Consider the following 16,669-nt stretch of genomic DNA (forward strand, 5'->3'; position numbering starts at 1 on the left):
GAGGAAAGTGATACGTTTATAATATTTAGCACTGATGGACCTAATAATACAAAGAGCTCCTTGATAAGTTTCCCAGGAAGAGGGTCAAGTAAACATGTTGTTTGTTTTATTCCATTTACACGTTGTAACAATTCCTCTAATGTTATTTCCTCAAAATGAGAGAAAATATTTTTGAGGGCAGTATCCGCCGTATATACAATCGTATAAGCGGTAGGAAATGGATGGATGGATGGATCTGTGTTAATAGAACCCGGTTGTAGCTGGGACGCATTGTCTTTAATCTCCTTTCTAATGACTTCAGTTTTCTTATTAAAGAATTGCATAAAGTCATCAGCTGAGTGGGTTGAGCTACTGGAAGGGGTCCCTTGTTGGGTTAGCGATGCTACCGTACTAAACAAAAATTTAGGATCGTTTTTATTTTGGTGGATGAGATTTGAGTAATATTTAGCTTTAGCTAAGGTAAGCATGCGTTTATAAGTTATTAAACTATCACTCCATGCTTGATGGTGCACCTCAAGTTTAGTCGTGCTCCATTTGCGTTCCAGCTTTCTACATAATAATTTCTGAGCTCTAGTTTCTTCTGTATATATACATATATATATATATATTTATTTATTTATTTATTTATCTATATATAATAACACATGAAAACAGGAGGGAAACACAAAAGGATGACACAAAAGCACAGAGTGAAGTGAATTATATTTATATAGCGCTTTTTCTCTAGTGACTCAAAGCGCTTTACATAGTGAAACCCAATATCTAAGTTACATTCAAACCAGTGTGGGTGGCACTGGGAGCAGGTGGGTAAAGTGTCTTGCCTAAGGACACAACGGCAGTGACTAGGTTGGCAGAAGCGGGAATTGAACCTGCAACCCTCAAGTTGCTGGCACGGCCACTCTACCAACCGAGCTAAACCGCCCACAGAGCTCCTGCCAGCAGCAGCCACTACAGCGGCGCCATCTTGGGGGAAAAATCCACCACTGTATTATGTTATATTTGCATTATTATCAATAGCGCTATCTTTATTGGTATTTGTAATGCTCCATTTGTAGCGTAAATATGCTCATTGTCATTTCTGTATTATTATTTATTTCGCTAACTGCTTCTTTGCTATCACTTTTACCATCATATTTGTACATATTGTGTGTGCTGATGTTGCTCTATTGTTGTTGTTGTTATTGTTTTGGTGGCTGTTCCCTCTGTCTAATCCCCCTCTTGTCCCCACAATTTCCCCCTCTGTTTTCCTTTTTTTTCCTCTTTCTATCCCCTCCTGCTCCAGCCCGGCTGCACCAAATGATTATATATACATCCATCCATTTTGTACCGCTTATTCCCTTTGGGGTCGTGGGGGGCACTGGTACCTATCTCAGCTACAATCGGGCGGAAGGCGGTGTACACCCTGGACAAGTCGCTAAGTCATCGCAGGGCCAACACAGATAGACAGACAACATTCACACTCACATTCACACACTAGGGCCAATTTTAGTGTTGCCAATCAACCTATCCCCAGGTGCATGTCTTTGGAAGTGGGAGGAAGCCGGAGTAATGGGAGGGAACCCACGCATTCACGGGGAGAACATGCGAACTCCACACAGAAAGATCCCAAGCCCGGGATTGAACGCAGGACTACTCAGCACCATCGTATTGTGAGGTAGACGCACTAAGCCCTGTTCCACTGTGCTGGCCTAAAGATAATTTTTTTTCAATTTATTATTTTTTTTCCCAAGATGGCGCTGCTGTAGTGGCTGCTGTTAGCAGGAGCTCTGTGCTCCTGTGTTATCCTTTTGTGTTTCCCTCGTGTTTTCATGTGTTATTATATTTTTTTGCCTTTTGGTCCGGGACCCTTTGGTACTGTGTGACAAGGGGTGGCACTTTCGTGACTTCTGTGTTGCTTCTTTGTGGACTTCTGGATCTGCCTCCCGGGAGCGTTTTGGCCATCGAGACCAGCTGCTGGGTCTTTGCCACACCGGAGTCGGTTTGGAGGGACTAGAGGAGAAGCGGATGAGGGGACAGGGCTGCGGAGCTAGCACTGGGCGCCAGGACAGAGAGGCTTCGCGGTGTCTGGGCTGGGTGAGCAGGTATCAGACACCTCAGTCTCTTTGAACGTATCCTTGCTCATCCATTCGGAGTGGACACTGGCCGTGAGTCGGTTGGCGGCTGAGAGTGAAGTCGGATCTCTTGGTTGCTTTGTCCCTGGCCATGCTCTCTCCACCCCAGCGGACGATGGCGTGGAACACCGCAGAGGCCACCACAGTGTATGGTGTTCATAACTTTTATGGACAGAATTTCTAGGCGCAGTCAAGGCATTGAGGGGTTCCGGTTTGGTAACCGCAGGATTAGGTCTCTGCTTTTTGCAGATGATGTGGTCCTGATGGCTTCATCTGACCGGGATCTTCAGCTCTCGCTGGATCGGTTCGCAGCCGAGTGTGAAGCGACCGGAATGAGAATCAGCACCTCCAAGTCCGAGTCCATGGTTCTCGCCCGGAAAAGGGTGGAGTGCCATCTCCGGGTTGGGGAGGAGACCCTGCCCCAAGTGGAGGAGTTCAAGTACCTAGGAGTCTTGTTCACGAGTGAGGGAAGAGTGGATCGTGAGATCAACAGGCGGATCGGTTCGGCGTCTTCAGTAATGCGGACGTTGTACCGGTCCGTTGTGGTGAAGAAGGAGCTGAGCCGGAAGGCAAAGCTCTCAATTTACCGGTCGATCTACGTTCCCATCCTCACCTATGGTCATGAGCTTTGGGTCATGACCGAAAGGATAAGATCACGGGTACAAGCGGCCGAAATGAGTTTCCTCCGCCGTGTGGCGGGTCTCTCCCTTAGAGATAGGGTGAGAAGCTCTGCCATCCGGGAGGAACTCAAAGTAAAGCCGCTGCTCCTTCACATCGAGAGGAGCCAGATGAGGTGGTTCGGGCATCTGGTCAGGATGCCACCCGAACGCCTCCCTAAGGAGGTGTTTAGGGCACGTCCAACCGGTAGGAGGCCACGGGGAAGACCCAGGACACGTTGGGAAGACTATGTCTCCCGGCTGGCCTGGGAACGCCTCGGGATCCCCCGGGAAGAGCTAGACGAAGTGGCTGGGGAGAGGGAAGTCTGGGTTTCCCTGCTTAGGCTGTTGCCCCCGCGACCCAACCTCGGATAAGCGGAAGATGATGGATGGATGGATATATCATCTCTTAGTGGAAAACCATAGAGGTACATGGTCAGAAACGGTTTTAATTGTTCTCCATTTTTACACAATGTTTAGCACAGTGGTTCTCAAAATTTCTCCACCAAGTACCACCTCATTAAACACTTGGCTCTCCAAGTACCTCCATAATGAACAACAATAAAATACAGTAACGTAGTAGGCCTAAGTATTCATTAAGATCAAGGCAGATGTTTTACTTAACAAATATATTTAATATTCTGGCCACTGTAGCACTACACACAGTTTTAACAGTGACACTGTGTTTGAATACAGTACAATAAAACACTGTACTTTAATTAAGTGGTTCTTTCGCGTACAACTAGATGGAGTCTGCCACAGTTTAGCAAACACATTTGATATGATCATCCATAATTTGTATCATTTACACATAAACTGGAGCATATATTTTTAACCCCTGTGGGGGGCCTACACAAGATTTCAGGGAAGGCGCAGCATAAAAAAAATAAAGAAAGAGAAAACAAAAATGAAGAAAAACAAATGCAAAATTAATTTCTTTTTGGCTCCTTGCCATGAATTGCTTAACGTGGACCCCGACTTAAACAAGTGGAAAAACCTCAATTGTACTGTACTGTGCCATTTACTAATAAAAGTCTCAGTCAATCAATCAAACCTTATGTGGACGAGTTAACAGTTTGGGATTAGCAAACACCTTGAAACCTTTTGAAAGCCCCTGGGTTAAAGTGCGTTGATAAAGAAAATGTTTAATCTCACGATCGTCTCATGAAGCTTCAGTTGAACCAAACAAAATCGTCTGATTGGAGGCAAGCAATAATGCTGAACTCCAGAACCATGTTGCTAAATTGGACAAACATTATCCAAGGGCAAAGGTTGCTCTCTTGTGGTGAAACACATGTCCTTACAAGGAAGTCTTCAATTAATTATAAAATGAAAGTAAATTTCTTAAGACTTCACTATACCCCACACTCTTGTTCTTATCCCTTGTTCGGATCTTGATGAACTTCAACCACTGAAGCTTCTCTTGAAAACCTGCTTGCAGATTTGTCCTTCGCAAAACATCTCCTGAATGAAGATCAAAATCAAATAATTAGATGCCATCCATCCAATAAGTTAAACAAAAATATAACAGAAAACAAAATGTCTAAACACTAAGTATCAACAATAACACAGCTATATGTGGGGTGTATTCATACTGGAATAAAGTTAAATACATGTTATATAATATATATGTATGTAATTTATCAAGTGTTATGTATTTGTATAGCTTTTTGGTTACGTTTTAAATATATTTGTTCATTTGCTAGAGAGCAGGATTAAATTACATCTATTTAAATAAACTTATATTGAACTTTGTCAAAGGGCGAGGCTTGCACTAAAAAAGCAATAATTACGTTTTGGTCCATATCCAAGTAAAGGTTCACGCCTATTTTCCGACAACATTACACTTACAACATTACACGGTACACAACATTCATATTCTTAGTGGCTAATATGTAAATGTACATTAAAAATATTAGGAAAAATACGTTTTTAGTATTGATACAGATGGTTGTCCCTTGTTATCGCTGTTAATTGGTTTCTTACCTGACCACGTTAAATGCATTACCGTAAAGAAAGAATCATTCATTATAAATCAAATATTGTTGGAGCTAAGGCATACAAAATATTTACAACCTTCTAAATACATTTTTCAAAATTGTCAGAGCCCTCAAGACACTAAATAACATCATTTAGTCACTGTTACACTCTTTTAATCCAATATAGTAATGATGACTGAGGTTGAGCCAATCAGTGGCCAGCATACAGAACAGCCTGGTTTGATTGATTTGGTCTCCTCTAGTGGATAATACTAATGTAGTATTGATATTTTTAGTTCATGTAGTCATTTTTATGCTTTAAAATAACTAATTTAGGACCCCAAAAATGTATAAAATGGTTTAAAAAAAATTAAAAAATCATATATACACAGTACCGGTCAAAAGTATGACACCTAAGAAATGAAAACCCTTTCAAGTGACTACATCTTGAAGCTCATCGAGAGAATGCCAAGAATATGCAAAACAGTATTCAGAGCATCCATCCATCCATCCATTTACTACCGCTTATTCCCTTTTGGGGTCGCTGGCGCCTATCTCAGCTACAATCGGGCGGAAGGCGGGGTAAAAGGGGTTGCTATATCGAAAAAACTAAAATATAAAACATGTTTTCAGTTTTTCCCCCTGTTTCTGTTAAGTACATAACGCCATATGTGTTCATTCATAATTTTGATGCCTTCGGTGACAATCTACAATGTAAATAGTCATGAAAATAAAGAAAACGCATTGAATTAGAAGGTGTGTTCAAATGTTTGGCCTGTACTGTGTGTATATACATATATATATATATATATATATATATATATAAAGTACTTAATATGTTTATTAAACATCTTAACATCAACATAGACCTGTTACTCCTTTGGTGTTATTAATCAAGTATTTTAAGATGGAAGTGCTTTAATGAAAAGATATAATACATTCAAACGTTGGTCGACTTTTATTTCATGTTATTTTTTGATACTAGGTAGGGATTTTAAGTTATTCTTTACTGTACCTGCATTAATTGCATTAACATTTTTAATCAGATGAACAATAATGATGAAATAATTTGAATCAAAGTGTTAATTTTGACATACCATGAGTAATCTTGCATGGCACTAATGAATAGAATAATAGTTTTGTGTAACAATTGATGTCAACTTCCTACCAGGTGAAGCTTGTCCTCTTCAATCCAGTGAATCCATCCTCTGTTCTTCTTCTCACCACTTTGTTGACAGACCAGCTTGTTTCCCTCCCAGGTCACCAGTGTCTGGAAATTACATAACCTTTGAATATGCCAAAAAAAAAACAATGTATCTGAGATGCATCACAACTTTAATGCTTTGTGTGGTCCTGAATAACCACATAGAGTATTTATACCAGGGGGCAGTCCTGCTGTGACATTTGTACCTTCATGTGCCTGTTGTCTAACCCCATTGTGAACTCCTCAAACTCTTGGGACACTGTGAAGGAGAGGGTGTAGTTTCGCAAGACGCTGCATGTTTTGATGATGTACTGGTCGCCCTGCTGATCAATCACTTTCTTCAGTTTCAATTTCAAAGCAATCGGCCTCAAGCAAGGGTTAATATCTGGAAGACATAACATTTACATATGGATAGCAAAAACAGTGGTTTACAGTGGTCCAAGTTCCTCTATACCAGTGGATCTCAAATGGGGGTACGCGTACTCCTAGGGGTACTTGAAGGTATGCCAAGGGGTACGTGAGATTTTTTTTAAATATTCTAAAAATAGCAACAATTCAAAAATCCTTTATAAATATATTTATTGAATAAATTGGCCCTAGTGTGTGAATGTGAGTGTGAATGTTGTCTGTCTATCTTTGTTGGCCCTGCGATGAGGTGGCGACTTGTCCAGGGTGTACCCCGCCTTCCGCCCGATTGTAGCTGAGATAGGCGCCAGCGCCCCCCGCGACCCCGAAAGGGAATAAGCGGTAGAAAATGGATGGATGGAATAATACTTCAAAAAAATATGAATGTAAGTTCATAAACTGTGAAAGAAAATACAACAATGAAATATTCACTGTTGACAGTTAGATTTTTTTGTGGACATGTTCCATAAATACTGATGTTAAAGTTTTCTTTTTTTGTGAAGAAATGTTTAGAATTAAGTTGATGAATCCAGATAGATCTCTATTACAATCCCCAAAGAGGAAACTTTTGTTATGATCCGCTGCCCAGATCATATTATATTTAGATTTTTGAGTCTGTTTGTGCACTTCTCAGTTGGTTTCCATAGCTACGTACTATTTTCACCTGCCGTTTGGTCCAGACGCACACCTGTTTTGTAATCACTGTCATTATTTAAGCCTGCCTTTTCCCGTCAGTCTGTCTGGCTTTGTAGTTTGTGTTCATACAACAAGTGACGACTTTTGTTCCCGGTTCTGTACCTGCTAGCTTTCACGCGAGGCCCTTTGTTTTCTAGCTCCCATGCTAGCTCTTTTATTGTTTGCATTCTGGGCTTTGAGCAAGTTTTTCTTTGTTAGGGTCTGATTTATTTTTAAATAAATAATTTGTTCTTACCTTCACGCTATGTCCGAGGCTCGTCTGCATTCATGGGAGAACGAATCTGCATAACCATGCAACCAGGTCGTTACAACTTTAAGTTGATGATTACTTCTAAGTGTAGAAGTCTTTATTTATAATTGAATCACTTGTTTATTTTTCAACAAGTTTTTTGTTATTTTTACATTTTTTTTTCCAAGTAGTTCAAGAAAGACCAATACAAATGAGCAATATTTTGTATACAATTTAATAAATCAGAAACTGATGACATAGTGCTGTATTTTACTTTATCTGTTTTTTTCAACCAAAAATGCTTTGCTCTGATTAGGGGGTACTTGAATTAAAAACAATTTCACAGGGGGTACACCACTGAAAAAAGGTTGGGAACCACTGCTCTATACCAGCATTTCTTTACCATAGGGCCATTGTTGTACCGGTAGTTTTTAGCGCTTCCATAGCGACTGTACTGACAGATATTAGTTATAACTGTACGCTACTTTGTATTAGAAGGCAAACAGCGGAGGATAAATGCCCCACACCAAGAGGATAGAGATAAAGACAGAGCTTATTGACAACGGCACGGACAATAACGTGCACACATTTTCGGGTCTTTCCCATCCATTTTCGACCGCTTGTCCCTTTCGGGCGGAAGGCGGCGTACACCCTGGACAAGTCACCACCTCGTCACAGGGCCAACACATATAGACAGACAACATTCACACTCCCATTCACACACTAGGGCCAATTTAGTGTTGCCAATCAACCTATCCCCAGGTGCATGTTTTTGGAAGTGAGAGGAAGCCAGAGTACCCGGAGGGAACCCACGCAGTCACGGGGAGAACATGCAAACTCCACACAGAAAGACCCCGAGCCCGGGATTGAACTCAGGACCTTTGTATTGTGAGGCACATGCACTAACCCCACTTCCACCATGCTGCCCTTTTTTGGGGGGTCTTATGCAGATCCCAAATATACATCAGTAGGTACCAGTTGGTAAGAAAAGTTGGTTTTGCATAGTAAGTAGAAACTAAATGCCAGATACTATGTCTCCCAATATGTTACGACTTGGAATTGAGAGGACCCAGATGCAGAGAGGAAGTTTCCAAAAATAACAGCTTTTATTTTGAAATAACCTTTTAACCTCCGGTAAAAAAGTATTTCACAAAAATATATATAACGTACGGAAAATAAATCAGAGGATAAACACTTAACTCAAAAAAATCACTCCAAAAAATAAGGAGGAATACTACTTTAAGAAAATAACCTAACAAAAATAGAATCTCAAGAAGAATGAACAAAAAGCGCTCCAACAGGAGGAAAAATAAACTCTAATAACATGTACAAATACAATATCTATGAAAAAACAAAAAACCACTCAATCAATGAGGAAATAAAACGAAATTTGGAATAACAAAAAACTCACCAATTAGGTCGACGAAGGAAAACTAAGGACGCTCGAAGGAGGAAAAAAGTAAACTCAAAATTTCAGCAAAAAATAACTGCTATGATCAAAAAATAGGGAGAACAAGAAAAAACAGGAGCAAGGCAAGGAGGGAATCAAGGATGTGGACATGGACATGGACATGGACATGGACATGGACGCTAGAAGGCACGATAGACGAGACGATCTGGCAAAAAACAAACGGAGAAGTGAGCTTAAATAGGTTGTGGAAGTGATGGGGAACAGGTGGAAACAATCAGGAATCAAGGATGACGTCAGACTGGTGACACAAGAGGAAGGACCCGTGATCTGAAACAAGAGGATAGCTTTTCGAAATAAAATACATAGATCACAAGACAGAAAAATAAACAAGACTTCCCTCACCGCAGTGTGACACAATAGGTGCAATTTGGGGGTCTTTATACACACAACATAACAACAACTTATGTTTAAGCACAGTACATCTGACTATAGTAGCCGTAATGCGCCGACAATCCATTAAGCAGTATGGCTTCGGAGCTTACCAAAGTCGTGGTTTTGCTTGCTTTTGAGTACTTGCTAGCGTCTCCCAAGTTTTGACCTGAACTTAAAAGTTTTGCGACACCAGTTGAATAACCCTGCTGTATAGGATTTGGTATTCAATCAGAACAAAGTTGTTTTCTGTATAAATAGACAAATAATCATATTGCTGAAAAGTGTCCCTATGCTTTTGTCTATACACAGGTATTAGCTAAAAAAAACCCCCATTAGTTTCACACACACAAAGTCAAAAACAGAAGAACATCAAAATTTCAATATTTTACCTAATGCAATCATGTAGCCCTCAAAGTTGACATTGCTGATCATGTCCCACGTGCCACAGAACCTGGAAAACATATTTGCTGACCCCGGGCAGGCATATACCAAAATGGGTTTGTAGCGACTAATCCACAAAGCAGTTCTCCTAATAATGTTGTTTTTCCACTGGAGGTATTAGAAGTAGGCGTTCCTCCCATCAAAAGGGAGCTGGTGTAACAGGTGTAATTAAGTACGTCAAGAAGCTCTTAATACATGCTTTCGTGGCTTCTCTTGCAGACAACACAAGACAATCTTAACAGCTCGGACATATACTGTGTCTAATATTATGATGAGATATCACAAATAAAATACACATTCACTTGCTATCAGTAGGACAAAACATTTTTCTAGCTGGCTGCAGGCCCAAAAAGCAACCGTGTACATTTGCTACCTTGTTATCACAGACTGGTTGAAGAGACACACCTGTCTGTCAAGAAACAAACATCATATTGACACTGGTACTGACTAGCACTGTGGCATGAAGAACGGCCTCCAGATTGAAAGTGCAAATGTTGCACACAAAAACATGTTAATGTTGTTCTACAAGAGTGTAATTACGTTACCAGGTGACATTTAGTTTGAATGATCCATGCTTTAAAACGTTTTGTTGTATCCACCCTGTAGTTAGGAGAGCACTGGTCACTTACTTATGCGCCTTCATGTATTTTTATTAAATAAATGTTTATGTCAATATGGCTAACTGCTGTATTACCTTATGCAGTGGTTCTCAACTTTTTTTCAGTGATGTACCCCCGGTGAATATTTTTTTCATTCAAGTACCCCCTAATCAGAGCAAAATATTTTGGTTGAAAAAAAGAGATAAAGAAGTAAAATACAGCACTATGTCATCAGTTTCTGATTTATTAAATTGTATAACCTACCGAGGATGTCATAGTGGTTTGTGTTGTGGTTTGTGCAGCCCTTTGAGACGCTAGTGATTTAGGGCTATATAAGTAAACATTGATTGATTGATTGATTGATATAACAGTGCAAAATATTGCTAATTTGTAGTGGTCTTTCTTGAACTATTTGGAAAAAAAGATATAAAATAACAAAAAACTTGTTGAAAAATAAACAAGTGATTCAATTATAAATTAAGATTCCTACACATACAAGTAATCATAAACTTATATAAACATTTTGGTTGGAAAAAAAGAGATAAAGAACTAAAATACAGCACTATGTCATCAGTTTCTGATTTATTAAGTTGTTTAACAGTGCAAAATATTGCTCATTTGTAGTGGTCTTTCTTGAACTATTTGGAAAAAAAGATATGAAATAACTAAAAACTTGAAAAATAAACAAGTGATTCAATTATAAATTAATATTTCTAGACATAGAAGTAATCATCAACTTAAAGTGCCCTCTTTGGGGATTGTAATAGAATCCATCTGGATTAATTAACTTAATTCTAAACATTTCTTCACAAAAAAATAAATCTTTAACATCATTATTTATGGAACATGTACATAAAAAGTCTAGCTGTCAACACTGAATGTTGGAGTGTTGTATTATTTTTTTTACAGTTTATGCACTAACATTCATATTTTGTTGAAGTATTATTCAATAATATATTTATAAAAGGATTTATGAATTGCTGCTATTTTTTATAATAATTGTATAATAAATCTCACTTGCCCCTTGGCATACCTCCAAGTGCCCCCAGGGGTTCAAGCATCCCCTAGAAGAGGGCTACTGCTCTACTACATGTCATCGCGCACGCTTCTACATGTTGTATGAGACTTGTGCAGAACTACGTCAGGGGCCGCAAGACGTAGTTGTTCAACAGTCATACGGGTCAGACTGAGGGTGGCCGTAGAAACAACTTTAAGACTGTTACAAATATGCGCCACACTGTGAACCGACACCAAACAAGAATGACAAACCCTTTTTGGGAGATTTTCCGCACCCTAACACAACTTAAACACAAGAGAACAAATACCCAGAATACCTTGCAGCCCAGACTCTCCCTGGCTACAATATACGACACCTCAACCGACGCAAGTAGGGAGGGTGGAGGGTTGGTGGTAGCGGGGGTGTGTATATTGTAGCCCGGAAGAGTCGGGGCTGCATGGGATTCTGGAAAATTGTTCTGTTTATGTTGTGTTACGATGCGGATGTTCTCCCAAAATGTGTTTGTCATTCTTGTTTGGTGTGGGTTCACAGTCTGGCACATAGTTGTAACAGTATTAAAGTTTTTTTTACGGCCACCCTCAGTGTGACCTGTGTAGCTGTTGATCAAATATATCTTGTAATAACACACGTGCGTCTTACATGGCCAGATGCAACATATAACTGGGCTTGCACGCTGCCAGTTCAGGATGTAGGGGCGCTAAAGTGCCATTATGGCTTTCCCTGAATATTGTTGATATGGTATGAATCGACAGGGGCTTCGAGAGAATTGGTGCCCTGAAATTTAGGGGTCTCCCGGGAAAATTGGGGACGTGGGCAAGTATGACACTGTTAAGCGCCGTTAATATTAAACTCGCGGGTCGCAGCAACGTTTAATTGTCATATCAAAGTGCGGTGCGCATAATAACGTCTCGCGGGCTGCAAGTGGCCCGCGGGCCGCATGTTTGAGACCCCTGGTTTAGAGCATTGGGTATTCAGCTAAATTGTTTTGGGGGCCATATTTCCCAAAAGCTAAGAACTGGGTGGCTGCACTTCTTATTATTAGGTCTTGTTTTGTATAATTTGGAGAACCAGCATCCTCTACAGTATCCATTTAATCTTGGTCAGTTACAGGATTTAAATATCATCTCTATGATAGCACTCTAATGTTTTGAAGAATCGGCTGCAAAAAGTTTTTTGAACTGAACTCGCAGGCCACCAGTGTAAGATCACAAATGATGAAAAAGAGAAGACTTTGGAACCTTGAGGAATACCACAAGTATAATTAAATAAGTTGAAAAAATGACTACTTAATGCATCTTAAAAGCCTACGGAAACCCACTACTACCGAACACACAGCCTGATAGTTTATATATCAATGATGAAATATTAACATTGCAACACATGCCAATACGGCCTTTTTAGTTTATTAAATTGCAATTTTAAATTTCGCGCGAAGTATCCTGATGAAAACGTTGCGGTATAATGACGCGTATGACGACGCGTGCGCGTGGCGTCATGGATTGTAGCGGACATGTTCTTCCAGCCCGATCCCAGCTATAAGTCGTCTGCTTTAATCGCATAATTACACAGTATTCTGGACATCTGTGTTGCTGAATCTTTTGAAATTTGTTCAATTAATAATGGAGCCTACAAAGAAGAAAGATGTAGGTGGGAAGCGGTGTATTGTGGCTGACTTTAGCAACACAAACACAGCCGGTGTTTCCTTGTTTACATTCCTGAAGGTGAAGCTTTACTATGGAACAGAGCGGTCAAGCGAACATGGTTCTCTACCACATGTCAACCGGCGGGTTTCGGTGAGAAAATTATGGTAATAAGTCGGCTCTTACCGTAGACATGAGCGGAGCTTGCGTCGTTCCTCGTGCACCTGTCAAAGAGGAAGCTGCGGTCTCTCTTGCTTCCTCCGACCGGCCGCCCCCGAACGTGGGATGCTTCCACCGTGGAGGAGGGGGGGGAAAAAGCTCAGCCCGGCCCGACCTGCTGCCTTGGCCTTGCCTTGTCGAGAAACGTGGCTTGCATAAGAGACACTGGCGGTCACCACACCAGTGGCCACACCCCTCTGACTTTCAGGTACGACTATATAATCTTACTAAAACATTAGTAACACAATAAGGTGATTAGGGATTTTCCAAAATTATCCAAGTAAATGCGTCTAATAACATCTGAATCGCCCCGACTGCCCTGTCTTTTTATTTTCTATATTATTATTTTTTTTTCTCTAGTCCTTCACTCTCACTATCCTCATCCAGAAATCGTTCATCCTCGCTCAAATTAATGGGGAAATTGTCGCTTTCTCGGTCCGAATCGCTCTCGCTGCTGGTGGCCATGATTGTAAACAATGTGAGGATGTGAGGAGCTCCACAACCCGTGACGTCACGTACATCGTCTGCTACTTCCGGTAGAGGGAAGGCTTTTTTATTAGCGACCAAAAGTTGCGAACGGTATCGTGGATGTTCTCTAATAAATCCTTTCAGCAAAAATATGGCACCTGCTATCCCCGTTTGAATAAGAAAATCTCATTTCAGTAGGCCTTTAAGTGAACAGGCTACAGCAAGACCCTGTCTACACAAATCACACTTTGTAACTGCCAAAAAAGAGAGGTTTTAAAGGGGTACCCTGAGGAACACCTCAGTTATGTAAAGCACATGTCTGGACCCCAGTGTTCTATGTTTGCTACAAAGGTTAATATGTAAAAAAAAAACTCAAAATAAGGCACGACGACATGGTGGAGTTTAATTTTTTAAAGATTTCTACTGCGGGTGTTCCTCCATATTTTTTAATGAAAAAAATGTGCCTTGCCTCCAAAAAAGGTTGAAAACACTGCTCTATACAACAGGATCATGCTTGTGTTTTTTAGGAATCTGCTCCAAAAGTAAAGCTGCTGCTCCTCCACATCGAGAGGAGCCAAATGAGGTGGTTCGGGCATCTGGTCAGGATGCCACCCGAACGCCTCCCTAGGGAGGTGTTGAGGGCACGTCCAGCCGGTAGGAGGCCACGGGGAAGACCCAGGACACGTTCGGAAGACTATGTCTCCCGGTTGGCCTGGGAACGCCTCGGGATCCCCCGGGAAGAGCTAGACGAAGTGGCTGGTGAGAGGGAAGTCTGGGCTTCCCTGCTTAGGCTGCTGCCCCCGCGACCCGGCCTCGGATAAGCGGAAGATGATGGATGGATGGATGGATGCTCCAAACATGTTTGTCTCCCAAGTTTTGAACTGAACTCAGGGGCCAGTATGATCTCATTCCCCAGCCGCTGGGCTTTCAGTTGATTAGCACCATTTAGGCCCTATAACTTATTGTATCGCCTTGCGATAAGCTGGCAACTTGTCCAAGGTCTACTCCGCGTTCCGCCCGATTGTAGCTGAGATAGGCACCAGCGCCCCCCGCGACCCTAAAAGGGAATAGGCGGTATAAAATGGATGGATGGATGGAACTTACTGTATCACAACAATATTGTATGTGTATGAACGCTCTCATTCATTCAGGTCATTGTCATCTCAGGGCATTCCATCGATCGCAACTGGACTGTTTGGTTCGTCTTTGAAGACTGGACTAGATCTGACCAATAGTATATAGCGCTTTTCTACCTTCAAGGTAGTCAAAGCGCTTTGACACTATTTCCACATTCACCCATTCACACCAGAGTTGTGGACTCGAGTCACATGACTTGGACTCGAGTCATGAATTTGATGACTTTAGACTCGACTTGACAAAATGTAAAAAGACTTGCAACTCGACTTTGACTTTAACATCAGTGACTTGTGACTTCACTTGGACTTGAGCCTTTTGACTTGACAAGACTTTCTACTTTCCCCCAAACCCAACGATTAAAAAGTTATTCAGGAGCGCTCCGTACCTTCTATTGTGTACGCATGTGTGTGTGTCAGCGTGTGTGCGATGACAGTGTGTGCGCTACTTGTCAGTAAAACAGCCAATCAAATTACATCCACGTTATTTTCGTCCCACAGCATTCATCCAATCAAATTGCAGGAAAACGAACGAAGAACACGCCAGTGATGAAAAATGATGCCAAAATAGTTTCGTTCGGGTATTGAAACTACGACTTGGTCAATAAAAAACGAATTGCCGTATGCAAAACATGCGGTTGGAAGATTACAGACGGAGACGCAAGAACTTCCAACTTTGTTCGACATTTGAAGTTGCACAAAGAAGGGTAAGTTTTGAATGTAAGCTAACGTTTATTGGCTGAGTAACGTGACTTAAATTTGCTGTGTAGTTAAATCAGTGAGGCTGTAAACTCACTGCTAACGTTATAACCATAGACATCTTATAAGTAGATGCAGCATCGACAACTACTGCCTACTGGCGCTGACGTGACGCGGGGCTGCCATCTTGGAGTGGTGACCCACTCCACTCAGTGCAATACATTTGGCAGGAACAATGAACTGTCAACGCATTTTACCTCACTGAATACTACTGATTTTCACCCGCTTTTTTGTCATACGTGTAACTATGATAAAGGACACATGTTTTGGCGTGTTCATAGTTTTCTTAACAGTAATAGATTATTCTTATATACTATAAGTGACCAGACATCCAAGATTAAAACTGGGAATAATAATCCCAGAGAAGGGGAAAAAACGGTTAGCTATTTTTAAGTTGAGGAAACAATATGATTAGGTTATATATGCATGTGTATATTCTACATAAACAATGTATGAATATATTAGATATCTATGTATTTTACGGACCAATAGACTGTATCTCTGTTGCTGCAACAGCAGAGTTTATTCTGTCTTGACACTTTGTATTGATATTTTCTATTACATTCTTCCCGTAAATGATCATGCTTACAGTGATTGTTTTTATGTATTTTCCATGTATGTTGCTTTCAATAAAAGTGTCTGCCAAATACTTAAACATATATAAACACCTGAAAGTCTTTATAATTTGCTAAAACCATCAATCTGTTTCACTGGATTCAGAATAAAACCAAAGTCTTTCTTACTCAACAAAGTTAGTATTTGAATATTGTTACTTGAAGACGTATTAATGGTTACAATTATACTGTTAAGAGAGTATTGTCTTATATTTTGCCTAAAATGAGATTGCATCATAATCAGTGGCGGCTGGTGGATTGTGTTTTAGGTTGGGCTGAAAGTTTGTAAACCAAATAGCTGTATAGGGGTCATCCTCCCCCAGAAGATTTGTTTGTGATTTTCACATACACATATTGACGATAGTTGCTCCATCTCAACTCTGCGGTCATATTCTTTTCACAAAATCCAACCAATAGTATGTTAATGTTAAATCTTACTTGTGAAAAGTAATCCCCCGATTCCTATTTTCAACAGTCCGCTCATTTGAGCAGGAAAACGCTGAACACCAGCCCGGTAGGGCTGGGCGATATATCGATATATACGATATATCGCAGGTTTGTCTCTGTGCGATATAGAAAATGACTGTATCATAATATTCGAGTATACGTTCTAACGCAGTTGTTTTTAGCTGCGGGCATTGCACTATAGGCTCTT

At 40.7% G+C, this 16,669-nt stretch overlaps 1 protein-coding gene across 1 annotated transcript; it reads right to left on the reverse strand.

Moving 5' to 3' along the window:
* Window positions 1-3,381: 3,381 nt before the first annotated feature.
* On the reverse strand, window positions 3,382-9,658 carry rbp7a (retinol binding protein 7a, cellular). Its single transcript, XM_061903932.1, has 4 exons — window positions 9,513-9,658; window positions 6,157-6,335; window positions 5,915-6,016; window positions 3,382-4,231 (listed from the first exon to the last, which is right to left on the reverse strand). The coding sequence occupies exons 1-4, from the start codon at window positions 9,583-9,585 to the stop codon at window positions 4,172-4,174; spliced, it is 414 nt and encodes a 137-aa protein (XP_061759916.1). The 5' UTR covers window positions 9,586-9,658; the 3' UTR covers window positions 3,382-4,171.
* Window positions 9,659-16,669: the final 7,011 nt, after the last annotated feature.

The sequence above is a fragment of the Nerophis ophidion genome, linkage group LG06, assembly GCF_033978795.1.
Source record: "Nerophis ophidion isolate RoL-2023_Sa linkage group LG06, RoL_Noph_v1.0, whole genome shotgun sequence".
NCBI lineage: Eukaryota > Metazoa > Chordata > Actinopteri > Syngnathiformes > Syngnathidae > Nerophis > Nerophis ophidion.

Excerpts from the sequence above, each read along its gene's own strand:
- rbp7a (XM_061903932.1), bottom strand. The coding sequence starts at position 9,585 with ATGTTTTCCAGGTTCTGTGGCACGTGGGACATGATCAGCAATGTCAAC. Across the intron at positions 6,017-6,156 it reads TAGACAACAGGCACATGAAG|ACACTGGTGACCTGGGAGGG; the intron begins GTACAAATGTCA and ends TGTAATTTCCAG. Across the intron at positions 4,232-5,914 it reads AAGAGGACAAGCTTCACCTG|GAGATGTTTTGCGAAGGACA; the intron begins GTAGGAAGTTGA and ends ATCTTCATTCAG.